Genomic DNA, 16672 nt, shown 5'->3' with positions numbered 1-16672 from the left:
AACCAACAGTAGAAACAAAGAAACAAGGAAACAGCGCAGAGTACTCTCTTCAACAAACAATATTTTATATATATATATATATATATATATATATATATATATATATATATATGTATAATGTTCCAAATGCTCTATAGTTTCCTAGTGTTGGCATTGAGTACTCTTAGTATTTCATTAAGAAAATGTTTTGCCCTTAACTCAAAAACAATTAATATGATTAACTTTTGGATTTTTTTTCTTCAGGTGTGGGGACCTCTCCCAGAGTTTGGGAGATGAATGACTGCTGGTGTTATAGTATGACAGCAGAGATGAAAGGAAGTTCCTACTCCTTCTTTGAGCATCGAATATTGAGACCAGTTCTTTGGATGCTGACTGCTTACCTTGTCCCAACTGCATTTATTCTTCTCATAGTCTGCCCATCTGGTGAGTCTTTCAAGCCCCATGTACTTATGCACACGTGCCATGAAATCAGATGTTTAACACACATTCAGGACTGCAAAATGCCCTTTAATGCTGATAGCCAAATATGTAAGTGATTGGATCTGAACACGCACTATTGCTGACAAGCATTTCGTGCTATCATCATCATAGTTATTTAGAGAGCACCACAAGTTCTGCAACACAGGACAAGCAAAGGAAACAAATAAAATACAATAATACAAACTAAACATTAGATACATGAATGTATACGTTATGTAAGAACAGTTGCATGTGTAAACTCTCAGAGTAGGTATAATCGGGAAGCAGTCGGAAAGCCGATGGACGGAACCCGCCTGTCATTTAAGGGGTTAAATGACAGGCATCGAAATCCCGACGCCTGTCATTTTGCCTACGCTGGGAGCCCGACACCCGGGTTACGGGTCGAAGGTAATCCGGGCGCAAACAGCCGCGGGAAGGGGGGGGGGTTAGGTTTAGGGTTCCCGGGGGGAACTTAGGGTTAGGCACCCCCCCAGGAGGTTAGGGTTAGGCTAGGGGAAGGGAGAGTTAGGCACCCCCGGCGGGTGGTTAGGGCTAGGCACCCCCCCAGGGGACTTAGGTCTAGGCAGCGGGGAAGTGGGGGTTAGGTTTAGGCACTTAGAGGGGGGATTAGGGTTAGGCACTTGGGGGAGAGGTTAGGGCTAGGCACTTGGGGGGGAGGTTAGGGTTAGGCACCCCTAAGGGAGGGTTAGGGATAGGGAGTAGAATAGGGTAGGAAATACTTACCTTGGGACGATCTGTATTTTCACTGCTGCCGGGATGCCGCTGTCGGGATTTGAACCCAATCATACTGAATCTGTATAATCATAGTACAGTTAATAGTATGTGCAAATAAATATAAATCGCATAGAGATAGCACAAATGATGGACAATGCGTAAGTGGGTAAATGCATGGAGGACAGACGTGAGCAGGGGACGGCTTAAGCAGGGCCAGATTAAGCTCTGTGGGGGCCCCTGGGAAACAAACATGTGGGGGCCCCTATCAATAAAGGTTTTATATATATATATATATATACACACACACACACACACACACATATAGTACCCCTTCTGCAATGCCCCCTGAAGTTGTGCCCCTTCTCCAATGCCCCCAATAGTTGTGCCCCTTCTCTAATGCCCCCAGTAGTTGTGCCCCCTGCAATGCCCCCAGTAGTTGTGCCTCTTATTCAATGCACCCTGTAGTTGTGCCCCTTGTCCGATACTCACAGTAATTGTGCCCCCTGCAATGCCCCCAGTAGTTGTGCCTCTTCTTCAATGCTCCCTGTAGTTGTGCCCCTTCTCTAATGCCCCCAGTAGTTGTGCCCCCTGCAATGACCCGAATAGTTGTGTCTCTTATTCAATGCACCCTGTAGTTGTGCCACTTGTCCGATGCTCCCAGTAGTTGTGCCCCCTGCAGTCGTGCACCCTAAAGTAGTGCCCCCAGTATTAACTCCCCCTCCGCGCCCACACACCTGTGAAAAACTTACCTGTCAGGGCTCCCGGGTCCCACCGTCGCGGCTGCCGCTGCCTGCTGGATCTAACTAGATCCAGTAAATGCGCGCAGGCTCCTCTCATCGCACGGGTGCCGTCATGACGTCACCCGTGCAATGAATCACTGGGAACGCTGGCCTCTGAAGCGATCAGAGGCCAGCGTTCCCAGTTAGTTGGTCACGATCTACATGCAGGAGCTCTGCGAGCTTCTAGTAGATCGCGACCAACCTTAGCCAGACCTGACCTGAGGCATGTGGCCAGGGGTCGGGGACAGTGTGTGGGGGCCCCCTATGTGTGGGGGCCCCTGGACGACCGCCCCTGTTGCCCTGCCTTTAATCCGGCCCTGGGCTTAAGCAACGAGGGGACCTGTGTGTAGTCTCCATGCGGGCCCCATCCTGTCTCGTTGCAGCGCCATTTTTTTGGGTGATTTGTGCAGCGCTGCCAACATGGGATTCTTGAGAAGGAAGTATATTATGTGGGTGCAGGGTGTGCCCTCCTGGATCCCATGTGCACTGCACCCCCTACACCCGACATAAGATTCAGAGGGTTCTACTGTATGTCTGAGCACGTACAATCTCTAGAGAAGAGATTCCAAAACTCTGCTATTGCAGTCCAGGTTTTTAAGACTATCCATGTTTGAGCCCAGATGGTTAAATCAAATTCAATGAGGTACTATTTAAGTCACCTGGACTCAAGCATGAATATCCTTAAAACCTGGACTGTAATGGCAGAGTTTGGGAACCTCTGTTCTAGAGGGAGTTATCAGATAAGCTGCTTTTGTTGACTGATAGCAATACTATATATATTAGTGTCTGAAGATTGAGTGTGAAGTGACAAGAAGACATGCAAGATAAAATGTCAGAAAGGCATTCAGTGATACAGGTCAAAAGAGTGGGTGAGATATCCGGAGAGGATAAATATAGAATTGGGTATCGTTGTACATAGATAATTCTGGAATTCAAATAAAATAAATGTATTCATTTTTCCAAGAGATGTGGTATAGATACAGAATAGCAGTAGGCTAAGTACCGAGCCTTGTGGTATACCAACACATAGAGAAATCAGAGAGGAAGTGGAATCAGATACCTGAATGCAAAAGGAGTAGTTTAATGAGTAATGTATGATGAGAACTAGTATAGTACACTGCTCGGAAAGACCTAGGCTATGTAGTGTTATATGAGAAGAGAGGAGTCAACAGTGTCAAATGCAAACAGTGTCAAATGCAGCAGAGAGGTCATGGTGAATTAGAAACAAGTAATGGCCTTATTAACCACAATCTTACAGTCCCTGTGGGGTGTTGCAATTGAAAGCTTAACTGAAGAGGGTACAAATTGGTTGTGTGTTGAAAGGAAGTCTCTTAAGAAGCTTGGAGGGAATGGGAATTGAAAGATGGGTAGCCTGAGGGAGAGTTTGGGTCAGAATATAAGTAATTATTGCGGGCATGAATACTGATGGAAAGATGCCCGTACATATGTACGAGGAGAATTGAGTACATTTGTGGGTTCAAATGAACAAAATATCAATAAGGGTGTAGGATAGAAATCAGACCAGTTAATGCTTGTGGAGGGGGATACTTTTTATGTTGAACTTTGATCTTTGAAGACAGATTTAAATGTATTAAATAGGTGTTTGGGGTTAGAGCAGGGGCAGAACTATGGGAGACAATGGAGGCGCCTGCCGCCGGGCTCCAGCTCTGAAGGGGCATCTCCTCCATTGCCCACAACATATTCACCCCACTTAGGGCTGTAACTATGTACCCGGAGTGTACCATCACGGCTGCCCAATACATGGCACCCCATCCCGCCACGTGAGAAGCCACCATACACTAGTGGAGAGCTCCATGTCACACCATTTGCTGCCACCTTTGTCTATCTTTAGCCTGTCTGCATGCGAATTGCTACATTACAGTGTCAGCGGCTGTGACGGGGGAGGGGCACCAAATTATAACTTGCCTCTGGGTATCTGGGATGAATTTACGCCACTGGGTTAGAGGCATGAGAGACTGGAATTCTGTTTATTTTGCAGTGTCTGGAATTATAACATAGAAGCTTGATAGAGTACAGGGTGGTTAAGGCAGTGGAAAAGAGTTTGCAGGTGATCTTGTAATGGTTGGGAAGAGGAAAATGAGTGTTATTGAAATCAGAGACTGAGCAAAGAGTGGAGAAAACAAGATAAAGGCATTTGCCATCACATTGAGTAGAAGAGAAAGTCCTCTGAGAAAGGCCATGGGAGGAGATTAGAGACAGTAATTTGATGGCACAAGAAGAATGTGATTAATCAATAGGGATTTTGAAATCACACATGATGATGGTGGTGATGTCAGATAGAGAAAAGCTTGAAAATCCAGATAGCATGTACTACAAAAGATGGGAACATGAGTGACTGAATAGTTGAAAGAATCGCAAATGTGCAGTGAGGGTAAAGGTGTTAAACACCACCTCCTTATCTGCTTCCAGAGCTGGAGCATGAGTGACATGGAGACCACTGTATGAAAGGGCTACATGTGAGGAAGTGTCTAATTGTGCGAGCCATGTTACTGTTCTTGCCAGAGGGTTAATTTTGCTTGAGAGGAAGAAATCACAGATGAAGGTTAGTACAAACTGAGCATCTACTCAACAGGGCACATTTAACGGATTTTGAAAGTGAGAGAGGTGATGTGATTTAGGTTTGCTGGATTTCAATAGTGTCCTGAATCGGAATACTATGCATGGGAGATATTGAGGACATGGATTTGCCAGAACGCAATAACAATATTTGTAAGATTTATTTACTTTTTTTTCTGGTAATAATTTGAAGATATTACAATTAAGGAATTAAGATAGGAAAATAGTTTATATTGTTTAGGGTGGAGTGTAGTGGTGAGAAGACAATATGGATAAAAGGACATGAAGCGGGGGTTTAAATGATATTGCCCTTTGAACAATAATCCCATGGAATAATAACATGAAAAATGTGTAAGCATTGTGAGCTTTCATTGAGGTCAGAACATTGTTTCCCAAATCTGTTCCTCATGTTTCCCAAACAGCTCATGTTTTCAGGATATCTTTAATGATATACAAGTGTTGTACTGAGTCAGTAATTATCCTAACTGTTTCCACAGATAGAAATCCTGAAAACATGAGCTGTTGGGGTGCGTGAGGACTGGATGTGGGAAACACTGGGTTAGAAAATGTGTGGACAGGGAATAAGGCAAACCAGCAAAGTAAGTAATAAGTAGAGAGATCTGTACATTATAGGTTACATTGCCCAGCTAGATAAGTGAGACATGCAGAATCTGGATATACTGTAACAGCTGAAGACTGTTGTTTAGAATGATCAACGCTCATGTTAACCATTCAAATGTGTAATTTAACTGTAATATTTCCTACATTTAGGGGCCGATTTAGAGTCAAAGTTGGTTATAATTCTACCCGCATTTCATTCATTTCTTTTATTCTGCTCCTGGTTCTATCATGTTTTTAGACACTTTTCTTAGCAAATCCGTGAGTTGCATTCCTGGCTATGGAAAGTACTGGCATGTTGGTTTGATGGTCTAATGACTTCTATTTGTGTGTTTGGTTGTCTATTTCTGTGAAGGATCATATTTTTGCACTCAAGTTTGCCTTTAGTAAATCTCCAAATTGCAATATCAGGGGAAACTTGGACGGGAAAGCAATCTTGGCCAGACACGATTCTTAGTAAATTTTCCCCTTATACTTTCTTCTTTTGCCGCCAGTCCACCCTTACTTGTGCACCACCATACAAACGAATACTCACCTGATTTCTTAGGTATGCACAGTTAGATATTGTTTGATATGTGACTTCTTTGACTTTGAACTCATTGTTTTGGTTTTGTGCAGAAAAAATACCCTCTTTGTATACAAGTGCTGAGATTAGGCAGATAAAATCGTGCTAGTGCAGAGTCATTTATTATTTTATTTAAATTGCAGGTAATAGTAGGTGGGCAGAATGCCCCAAAAGTATGGAACCCTTGAAGCCATGTTTACTGTGTGATACTGACCCTGACAGTCAATCGGCCTACCCTCTTACCCTTCCTCATCTCCATAATTAGTTTAGTGCTTGGTGACCCAGGGTATGAACAGGAGATGAACACTAATGTTGAGCATATAACCTTTCCTACAAATACATGCACGGGTGAAACCAGGAGCGTAACCAGAACTTTGTGGGCCCCACAGCAACATTTTAAAGGGGCCCCTCCCCAATGCTTCTATAGAGACACCTATCTCAATGGTGTTTGTTCATTTAATGCCTTGTAGTATTGCTCTAGTTCATTTTATGCACTGTACAGTAATAGTGCCCTAGTTTACTGTATGCCACATAGTTATGCCCTAGTTCACATTATACCACATCGTGCCACCAGTTCATATTATTCCCCCAGTTCACAACATGCCACATAGTGCTGCCAGTACATATTATGGCACACAGTGCCTCCAGTACATTTTATCCCACACAGGGGGTTGAGATGAACTAGCTCCTACCTGAGGGGATACTGCAGAAAATTCCACTTTGAGTGGATATAGTCTTAATTTAGGGACACTGGACCTTATTCAGAGTCGGTCGCAAGCGCCGATGCACTTGTAACAGACTCGATGATTTGGCCTGCACACGCGCAGCAGCCGCACTGCACGTGCACAAGCCTCGGAGCGACAGAGAAGCTCTGTCGCTCCGGAGCTTGCTACTAAAGGGGCGACTGTCGATGTTGATCGACAGCTTGCCCCGTTTGGTAGACGGGCTGGGGGGGTGGTTTCCAAAATGGAGGCATTCCTTTATGAACGCCTACCGTTTTGTGGGCGGCCGCACTGACATCATCAGGGATGTCAGTGGGGAGCTTCCTGCTCCATCAGAGCAGAAAGCTCCCTGGGGCTTACGAGTGCCCAGACCCAACCTTGGGGTCTGGTCGTAAGCCCCGATGGTCACGATGGTGATCACCATCGCGACCATCAACCTGGTCGGTCGTTAAGCTATGGGTGGTAACCCACAGCTTAACGATCGACAAGGAGGCGGCCGTTCAGAATGCAAGCAGCCGCCCTGATTCAGTGCGACCACTTCCTACTAACGACCACCTCTGAATGAGGTCCACTGTCCCTTTCTGGGACCGTCCTAATCTCGGAGCTCAATTCCTGCCCCCAACTTCATAAAGGCTGTAAACAAGGAAGAGCCTTCTCTGCCACAATGCCGGGTTTACTGCTTAGCTCGGTTGTGTCTTTGAGCATAAAACAGGAGTGTGAGAGAAGAATCATATCAGTGCGGAGCTGTACTGAGAGGGAGAGACAGAGATCACCACTGACTTCACCCCCTTTTCTGGCCCAGTAATTTCAGTAACTTGTTAGATAGCTATATGAGCTGGGTCCGGGGCACCTAAGCCTCTGGGCCCCATAGCAATGGCACCCCTTGCACTCACTATAGTTACGCCCATGGGTAAAACACAAGTTTAATTATATTGCTTTTTATATAACAGAAATGTACTATAACTATTTTTTTTATTACCTTTGGTACTAGGGAAACATAGGCAGCCTTATCTTTGTACAGGAAAAGTAGTACATTGATGATGGCAGAGAGGCAGACCTGTTGTTAATGTTACCAATCCCTTTATCTATTTGGAAGTGGGTAAAGCAAACAGAGGGCCTGATTCAGAGCCGCTCGCTCTGACAGAGCGCTCGCTCTGAATCAGGGCTGGGCTTTTCTTTTTTTAGAGCGGCCTCTTGGCCGCTCACATAGCTGTGGGTGACCATCCTACAGCTATAGCGAGCAGCCATGATGATGGTCGCGATGGTCAAGACCATCGTGACCATCAGGCTTGCGACGAGTCCCTTGTGGTAGGGTCTCGTTCATCGCAAGCCCCAGAGAGCTTTTGGCTCTAACAGAGCCGGAAGCTCTCCACTGACATCACTTGTGATGTCAGTGGGGCCGCCCCCAAACGACAGGCATTCTCATGGGAACGCCTCCGTTTGGGCAGCCACCTCCCCGGCCCGCCCACCAAAGGGGGCGAGTTGTCACTAAACATCGACAGCTCGCCCCCTTTGGTGCGAGACCCGGAGCAACGGAGTGCCCGTCGCTAGCCGGGTCTCGCGCATGCGCACAAAGGAGCAGCCATCTTGTCCTTGCGGAAGGCCTGACCAGTCACAGCCTTGGGAGCTCTCCTGACACGCACAGCTGCATAGAAGATTGAATGGTCTAATTTATGCCCGTTCAAATGGACAGACACGCCTGCATTTTCAGACCACCGCCGTCACCACCCCCAAACGTTGAGAGCCTGTCACTCACTTAGCGATGGATTCCTCTGTACGTCCGTTGTTGCAATGCGATCGCTGCGCACACACAGTGCAGCTTATACGCATGCGAGATGGCAAACAATCGCTTGATCTGCGTCCGTAATCGCCATTGGGTCCAGCTCTAAATCAGGCCCATAGTTATTTTGGTAAAAATGTACTAATTTGCGCAAAAATAGGTGGAACACATACAAAATGGCTAATGAAAATTTGCCTTTCTGCCCCTTGTCCCATTAGCTCATGCTGCAGCCCATGGAGCATAATAAAAATATAAAATGTGTATAAAGACTGAAATTTTATAATGTCACTGCTACTAGCAAAAACATCAGCCCAATGCTTTCCTGTCAGTATATTACACTGAGGGCTGGATTCAATTAGAGGTGAAAAGCCACAATTGGCGAATTGTGTTAGCTGATGCAAAGTTTTTGCCACATTCCCGCATATCGCCCTATTCAATTCCAGGATTTTTTCGCATTTGTGCGAAAACTTCATAGGCAACAACAGGCGAAAAAGTTTCACCACCCAGGCAGGAGAAAAGTTGTGCAAAGTCCCTATTTTGGGCTAAAAATGTGGGAACTTGGTTCAGAACCCTTTGGGTACCCCCCTAATGACTAATTAGGCAAAAAATGAAAAAAAAATAATAATATATATATATATCTTAATTCCCCCTAAAAAAATCAAGTAATTTTTGATGTGAAAATGTTAAATAATGTTGGTAAATTGGTATAAAGTGCTGTATGGATGGGACAGGTGTTTTTAGGATTGCAGGTAGTCTTAATAATGCACTTCAGAGCCCCAAAAATATACTTGTACCCATTTAAATGTACCCCAATTTAACTACAGCAATTATTTAAAAAAAAAAAACTTGCTTTAGATAATTTTTCCACACTTATGCAAACATGCATATAACAGCCCTTTGACTCACTTTAAGAACCCAAAATACTTTTATTAGGGCTATTAATAAACTTCTATATTGATTTCCAGGGTCAGTTAGGCTTATTATGGAGTACAAATCTCCCCAAAATAAGCTGTCCTTTTCGCTAGTTTTCCCATTCGCTGCATTCGCACATATGCGTTTTCGCCTGTTTTGGAATTGAATAAGGCGAAAAGCGGGTACGCGCATTGTGAAAGTACACAAATGAGGTGAAAAGATTGCACCGGAGACTGCTTTTCGCTGGCCTCGACTTTTCACCTCTAATTGATTCGGCCCTTAGTCAGTGTTCACAGGGAGAAATCACCGATTCGATCCCTTTTCACAAACATTTTATGCAGTTGTTCACTGGTAGTAAATTGCTTAGATTTATAGAATATGGCTATAGACCTGTTAAAAAAAAAATACATTAGTTAAATCCAAAAATATCATTCTGAGCCAAGATTAATTATTTTCTTTCATCCTAGAACAAAAATCTGTTTTTTATCCCATATTTGTGATGGGCCCTTCAAAAAATATTATTTTAAAGTTGTTAGTAGCAGAGTAATGAAAAACATTATTTCAGAAGAGATTCTGAACATGCTGCCAGGACCGGAAACCAGAGACAGCAGATTAGAAGATAAAGAAACAAGGCGAAGTCATACAACAGGTTCAGGAAACACACAGGAACACAAGTTGCACAATAGGGCACAGCTAAAAGAAACTGGCAAAGAATTGAGACTAGATTAGTTTTTGGAATGCCTGGCTGAAATTCAAAGATATCTAGCACCATACAGTCACAAAGCAAGTCTAGAAGTAGCCACCTTGGGTCTCAGGGCCTGATTCACCACGCAACTGCGATTACGCACACAATCGGGCATTTGTTGCATTCTGCGCATGTGTATGCATCGCAGTGCACGTGTGCGAACTAGCTATTGCGATCGGGACTGCAATCGCAGAGGCTACGCAGACCCATTGGAGAGTGATTGACAGGAAGTGCCATTTGTGGGTGGTTACGGGGGGTTGGTTGGGGAAACGCAGATGTGCCAGTGTGTTTGCACGCCATTTCAGGGGCGTGCATAGATTAGCCACTGCGATGCCATATGCAGCCTGAGATCTCATAGCGAGAAATATCTAAGGTCAGGGCTTGTGCAACTGTGCGTGAGGCTGCGATGGTACTCGATTGTACCGATGGCTTTGCAGTTTTGCTAAGCAGTACTTATGTGTGTTGAGTAAAGCGGGCTACCCTGTGCAGTGCTGCGAGGGCATTGTGATCGCAATGTATTAGCAATGGATTAGAATACTATCGCAGTTCAACTACGTGCGTAATCGCTATTGCATACGCAGTCGCGTACAGTAGTGAATCAGGCTCTCATGCATTTGGTATGTAAGAGATTAGTTTAGAAGAAAAATTACAAAAAAGTTTTTTTTAGAACTTCAAAAATGCTTCATTTATGCACTAAATTAGCAACTGCATTTGAATGTGTAAAGAAGACTTTTGGTGTTTGTAGAAATCCCCATAAAAGGGGGATGTTCCTTCATGTTCGGGTTTCCTTCAAGCAATGTGTGTTTGTACTAGAAACAGTACAAATGTCACATTAAAGACCAGACTCCAAACTATTTCCATTTGCATGAAGTACTGTATAGTAGGGCCCAAAATTTACATTTTCACAATATTGCCACTGGAAGGTACAATTAATTCCACCAAATCATTTAAATAACCAAGAAAGGGAAACATGTTTTCTCACACCTTATCATAGTTTCATTTATATTCTGCAGATAATTTATCATTCCCTCTCCCCACGATTGTCTCTAGTCATTTCCATCTCACACCCACTTTAGGTCTCCAAAAGATGGTTCAGCTCCCATGGGCATAATCATTTTGAAGCTTTTCCACCCTTACTTCCTCTTCAACCTTGAAACACATTCTGACTGACACCAGGGGTGCAGGGTGGGGGTGGGGGGCGGGTACTTATTGCCTTGATCTGTGCTTGTTTAAGAAGCCTGGCAGGGGCTGGGCCAGCTGTGCAGTGGAAAAATGCACCACTCCTTGGCATGTATAGTGGTTAAGATCTATTTTTATTTTCCTGGGGCGGACGTGCCCCCCCCCCTCCCCAGGATTTAGCTATCTCTCCCGAGCCCATCATTGCTCTCTGTGGCCCTGGCTGGTGCAAATGTGTGCTGACAGTGATGATGACGTCTTTTACAAGCCGATATTTAGATTCAGTGTGGGATATAGGTGAAGATCCATATATTTTTTCGGGGCTGTATCTGCAGCTAATTTGTGTGCAGCCAGGAGCGAAAGTTCATACTATTATCCCGGAGGTGAGATAGTTGTTGGTTCCCACTCTGCTCACATTCACTACCAACACTCCAGACCCAGCAGCACTCACACACACTCCCCCTAAACCACATTCACTACCAACAGCCCAGCAGCACCCAGTCACACACTCTACTCCTCCTGCATTCACTTCCAACACCCCAGCAGCACCCAGACACACACTCTCCTCCTCCTGCACTCATTGCCACCATAGCAGAGCCCAGCCACACACCATTCCCCAATTATTTACTACTAACACCCCTGCAGCACCCAGTCACACACTCCCTTCTCCCTGCATTCACTGCCAAAACCCTAGCAGCACCCAAACACGCACTCCCCCCTTCATTCACTGCCAACACTACAGCAGTACCCAGACACACTCTCCCCCTTCCTGTATTCACTACTAACAACTTAGCAGCACCCAGCACACATTCCCCCCCTGAATTCACTACTAACATCTTAGCAGTACACAGACACACACTCTCCTCCCCTGCATTCACTACTAACACCTTAGCAGCACTCAAACAATCTCTCCCCTCCTGCATTCACTGCCAAAACACTAGCAGCAGCACCCAGACACACACTTCTCCCCCAATCAACTACCAACACCCCAGCACACAAACACTACCTGTTGCTACCACAACAACAGCAGAGACATGTGTGAAAAGGAAGAACCAAAAACGGAAGGAGAGGCCAGGCACTCCAGCCTCAGCCATTTTTATGAACATTGGTGCCATTTCCTTGCTGGATCTGGCTCCATACAATCCAGATCCGTCCCAAGAGACCGGACTCCGTGATGGGGACCCTGTTAGAGAGAGGACTGTGGCACATGCTCCCTGGGGTGTCTGCTTGCACATGCTGCCCTGGGGCCCCCACAAGCATTAATCCAGCCCTGAATCAGAGCCTGGGGCAAAGGAGAAGGTCAGTGTGCACCCTTCAGAGCTGGTGCCTGGAGACTACCGCCGTCCATTGTCTCTGGTATTTCCACCCCTGTGTGCAGCCCTCAATCAGCCCCAAATGTACAAATGTTTGTCATTGATTCCCATCAAAAGTAGCTAACCCACGCAGACATGGAATATATGGTTTGTTTTAAACAATCCATGTTTTATGGTTGTCCAAATCAAGTCCCATACTTTTTATTTTACACAGATCTGAAAATAACAAGTTAAAAAAAGTATAAACAGATAACAGAGTGGATAACATAAATCCATATTATTGTTTGCCTTTTGAAGGAAGGAGATAACTGACTCCAATTTATGATAAAGCCAAGTGTCAATGTTTTATCATAGAAGAAGGGCAACACAATGTCAACATCAATCCTTGTAGTGTAGAAGTCCCTTTACGTATCTTTCTACTGACAAGATAGCAGGTGTTTTCTCTATTCTCCATACAAAGAACAAAGATGAAGGTTATGTGTGTGTATATATAGATAGATAGATAGATAGATAGATAGATAGATAGATAGATAGATAGATAGATAGATACATAGATATAATATATATAATATGTATATATATATTTAATAACCAATTCTTCCTATATAAGAACTTGTACTTCACTTAATTGAATATAATTGCTAATTATTTTAAAAGTGTGCCTGGACTGAAATAATTTAATTTAATTGCACTCACTAAAATATATTGAAAATATTTAATCTATTTATTTTTGTTTGTAGAAATGATATCTGTCATGAGAAGAGAGGAAGTAGGTAAGATTATATTACTATCAAACTTGTATACATGTCCATCCTAAGAATAAGTAAACATTCGATAATTCTATGTTTTTGTTTTTAATGGTACCTCAATAGTATTCATATACTAATAGAGATGTGGTAAAATTGTAGTGCAATGTGAATTGTGTTTCCCAAAGACACCACACAGAAAATTAATACCCTTGCCTGGAAGTTTGTTGGTAATCCAGAAACACTTCCCAGATACTGTATCATCTAGATCACAAGTTCTCAGGACCCCAAACAGTGCATTTTTTCCACGTCTCCTCACAGAATCACAAGTGAAATAATTAACTCCAAATGTGGATCCTTTAAAATGTGTCAGTGAGTAATGATTACACCTGTGCTCCTGCTGGGTAACCTGGAAAACGTGACCTGTCTGGCGTCCTGAGGACCGAGTTTGAAAAACACTGATCTAGATAGTCGATACCCATACTATGAGTTAGTCTATTTATGGTCAACCTATGTGTAGAGTCTCTATATACTTTGATACTCTGTGCCACTGGGTCCTGCACAGGATAAGATTCTACTACTGCATGTTAAGGTCCTGAGTGTAAATGAGTACCAGTGAGTATGACGAGATATTAGGGATATGGCTGCTACAGGTGAAATCCATGGTTAGCTGGCTCTAGTTATTGTATCCATTATTCAGGCCTGAACACTGGTGACAAATGATGACTTTTCAACATTATTTTGGCATTATTTTTCTTTCTCTATGTAGCCCCTTATTAACATTGCTATGGTGGTGTAGGGCACATAGGGTCTGATTCAGAGTCGGACGCAGATCACACAGCTGCCGTATCTTTGTATGCAGCGGCTGTGTGACAATATACTAATGCTTCAGGAGGCGGCATCTCCTGCCAGCTTCTCTGATACTCAGCTGCACCTAAGGATGCAGCATTGGATCATCTGCGTGATCATCGGTCATGTGAGTAACCCTCAGGTTGCTCAGGATGCCCGGGGAACGCCTACCGTCTGGGTCCGGCCCCACTGTTAGAGCCAAAAGCACTCCGGGCTTGCGGCAGATGAGACCCTACCACAAGGGTCTCGTCGCAAGCCTGATGGTCGCGATGGTCTTGACCTTCGCGACCATCTTTTTGGCCGCTCGCATAAGCTGTGGGTGGTCACCCACAGCTATGCGAGTGGCCAGGAGGCCGCTCCAATTTGAGCTAGGACAGCCCTGATTCAGAGCGAGCGCTCTGATCAGAGCGTCCGGCTCTGAATCAGACCCTGGGACCATTCAGATACAGAGTACCTGGGAGCTCAGTTCTGAGCTGTAACTTCAGCAAGAAGCGACGCTGTACTGGCAACAAAGGGCAGTCAGGAAATGGAATTTATAGTGGAGGATTCTGAGGTATTGGATGCTGCGATCAGCTAGTCTGGGAGCAGCACTCTGAGTGGTGGAGGAAAGTCAGGTGACAGAGGCCAACATGGTTGCGCCCATACTGTTGTTCTGGAGGGAACTCTAGCGTGCAGTTTGTATACCATCATGCTGGGGAGGCACGTAGTGAGCAAGTGACTGCAGAGAGCCATCTCCATGCTCAGTGACAGGACACTGAGCAGACAGGGCAGGAATAGATCTCAGCACCAGCTGGTAGCGATGTGCAGTGTGAGCAGACCTCTGTGCTATCCGGGAGTGATGCACAGCGTGAGTGAACCTCAGCGCTAGCCTGGACAGGCAACGGAGAGGTAAAAAGGTGGTTTTAAGTGTCCGAAGCGTGACATTCTTTTTGCAATAACAGTGTTGTACTTAGGGCCTCATTCAGACCCGCTCGCGAGCGCTGAGCGCTCGCAAGCGGGTCGATGTTGCCCAAGCCGGCTCCATCGTGCGCATGCGCGAGACCCGAATAATGACGGCCAAGCCGTCGTTATGGGTCTCGCACCAAAGGGGGCGTGCTGTCGATGGTGATTGACAGCACGCCCCCTTTGGTGGGCGTGCCAGGGGCGTGGCTGCCCAGACGGAGGCGTTCCCATGGCAACGCTTACCGTCTGGGGCCGGCCCCACTGACATCACTAGTGATGTCAGTGGGAGTGCTTTTGGCTCTGATAGAGCCAAAAGCACTCCAGGCAGTGGCGTCACTAGGGGGGTGCGGGGGGTGCGGCCCGCACCGAGTGTCACCCTTCAAGGGGGTTACACCAAGAAGAGCAGCAGACACCCCATTCTGTGACATGTCCGCACGGCACACCCGCTTCCCCGGCACCACTGCACCCCTCCGACTACATGAGCTTTCTGCACGCCGCTGGTGACTGCTCCTGCACTCCGCCGGGGCTCAGCTGCTTCTCTCATGCGGCCAGCGTCCAGAGCCACACACAGGCACAGAGAATCTCTGTGCTTGTGTGTGGTTCAGGACGCAGGCCGCAATGACGTCATCGCGCACACTGCACGCCGGCTCCGCAGGTGGTTATGGGAGCCTGTGAGAGAAGAAGGAGGGACAACGACTTTGAGCACAGTGGCAGCCAAAAGGGAGGAACATTTATTGAACAAGTGCGCAACCCACCCGCACCCAGACAACCCCAGTGCAGACCATGTTGTGATTAGAGGTAAATACTGCACAGGGGAGGGGGCACAGCATAAGGGGCATTACTGGGGCCATTGAATAATAGGCACTAATGGGGGCACAGCATAAGGAGCACTACTTGGGGCAATACTGGGGGCACTGCATAAGAGGCATTACTGGGGGCACTGTTTAAGGGCACTACTGGGGCACAGCTTAAGGGCAATTGCTGGGGCACTGCATAAGAGGCGCTACTGGGGGCACTGTATAAGGCATACTACTGGGGGTACTGTATGACAGGCTATTGTATAAGGGGCATTACTGGGGCAGTGCATAAGGGGCATTACTGGGGCAGTGCATAAGGGGCACTACTGGGGGTACAGCATAAGGTGCTCCTTTAGAGGGGCATTGCATAATGGGCTCTTATACAGGGGGCATTGCATATTGGGCACAACTACAGGGGGCATTGCATAAAGGGGCACTACTACAGGTGGAACTGCATAATGGGCACAACTACAGGGGGCATTTCATAAGGGGCACTACTACTGGGGGCGTTGCATAAGGGGCACTATCACAGGGGGCACTGCAAAAGGGACACTACTACAGCGGTCATTGTATAAGGGGCATTGTGTATAAGGGGCACTACTGTGTGTCGCAATGTGAATAAGGGACACTACTATGTGGTGTAATGTGAATAAGATTATGCTGCTGTGTGGAGTAATTTGAATTGGGGATACTATGTGTGATTTCGGTAGGACAGAACCCACGTCCCTTACTGCGAGGTCGTGCCCTTTTTTTCGGGCTCGGTAGATAACAAAAGGTTTTTCGTTTTAAAATTAAAACTAGTTAGTTTTGTTAGGTGTTTATGTCACTACTATTGCCATTGCATTTAGTGATATTCAGGAATTATGATCTACAAGTACAACTAGTACAAAAACATTACTAAGCATTCAATGTGGTGTGATACAGGAGAAGGCCCATGGGGGGGAGGGGTGACACCAT

At 45.7% G+C, this 16672-nt stretch overlaps 1 protein-coding gene across 1 annotated transcript in view; it reads left to right on the top strand.

Annotated features, from left to right (window-relative positions):
- The first annotated feature begins 272 nt into the window (after positions 1 to 272).
- Positions 273 to 16672, top strand: part of LOC148502643 (scavenger receptor cysteine-rich domain-containing group B protein-like) — a 51457-nt gene continuing 35057 nt past the window's right edge. The window contains exons 1-2 of the mRNA XM_088449493.1: positions 273 to 423; positions 13122 to 13154. Coding sequence (XP_088305619.1) covers positions 273 to 423; positions 13122 to 13154 — 184 coding nt within the window. The remainder of the gene's footprint in view (positions 424 to 13121; positions 13155 to 16672) is intronic.

Source organism: Taudactylus pleione, unplaced genomic scaffold (assembly GCF_031769625.1).
Source record: "Taudactylus pleione unplaced genomic scaffold, aTauple2 ptg000487l, whole genome shotgun sequence".
Taxonomy (NCBI): Eukaryota; Metazoa; Chordata; class Amphibia; order Anura; family Myobatrachidae; genus Taudactylus; species Taudactylus pleione.
The sequence above is the reverse complement of the archived record's forward strand: the minus strand, read 5'-3'. Positions and strand labels throughout refer to the sequence as shown.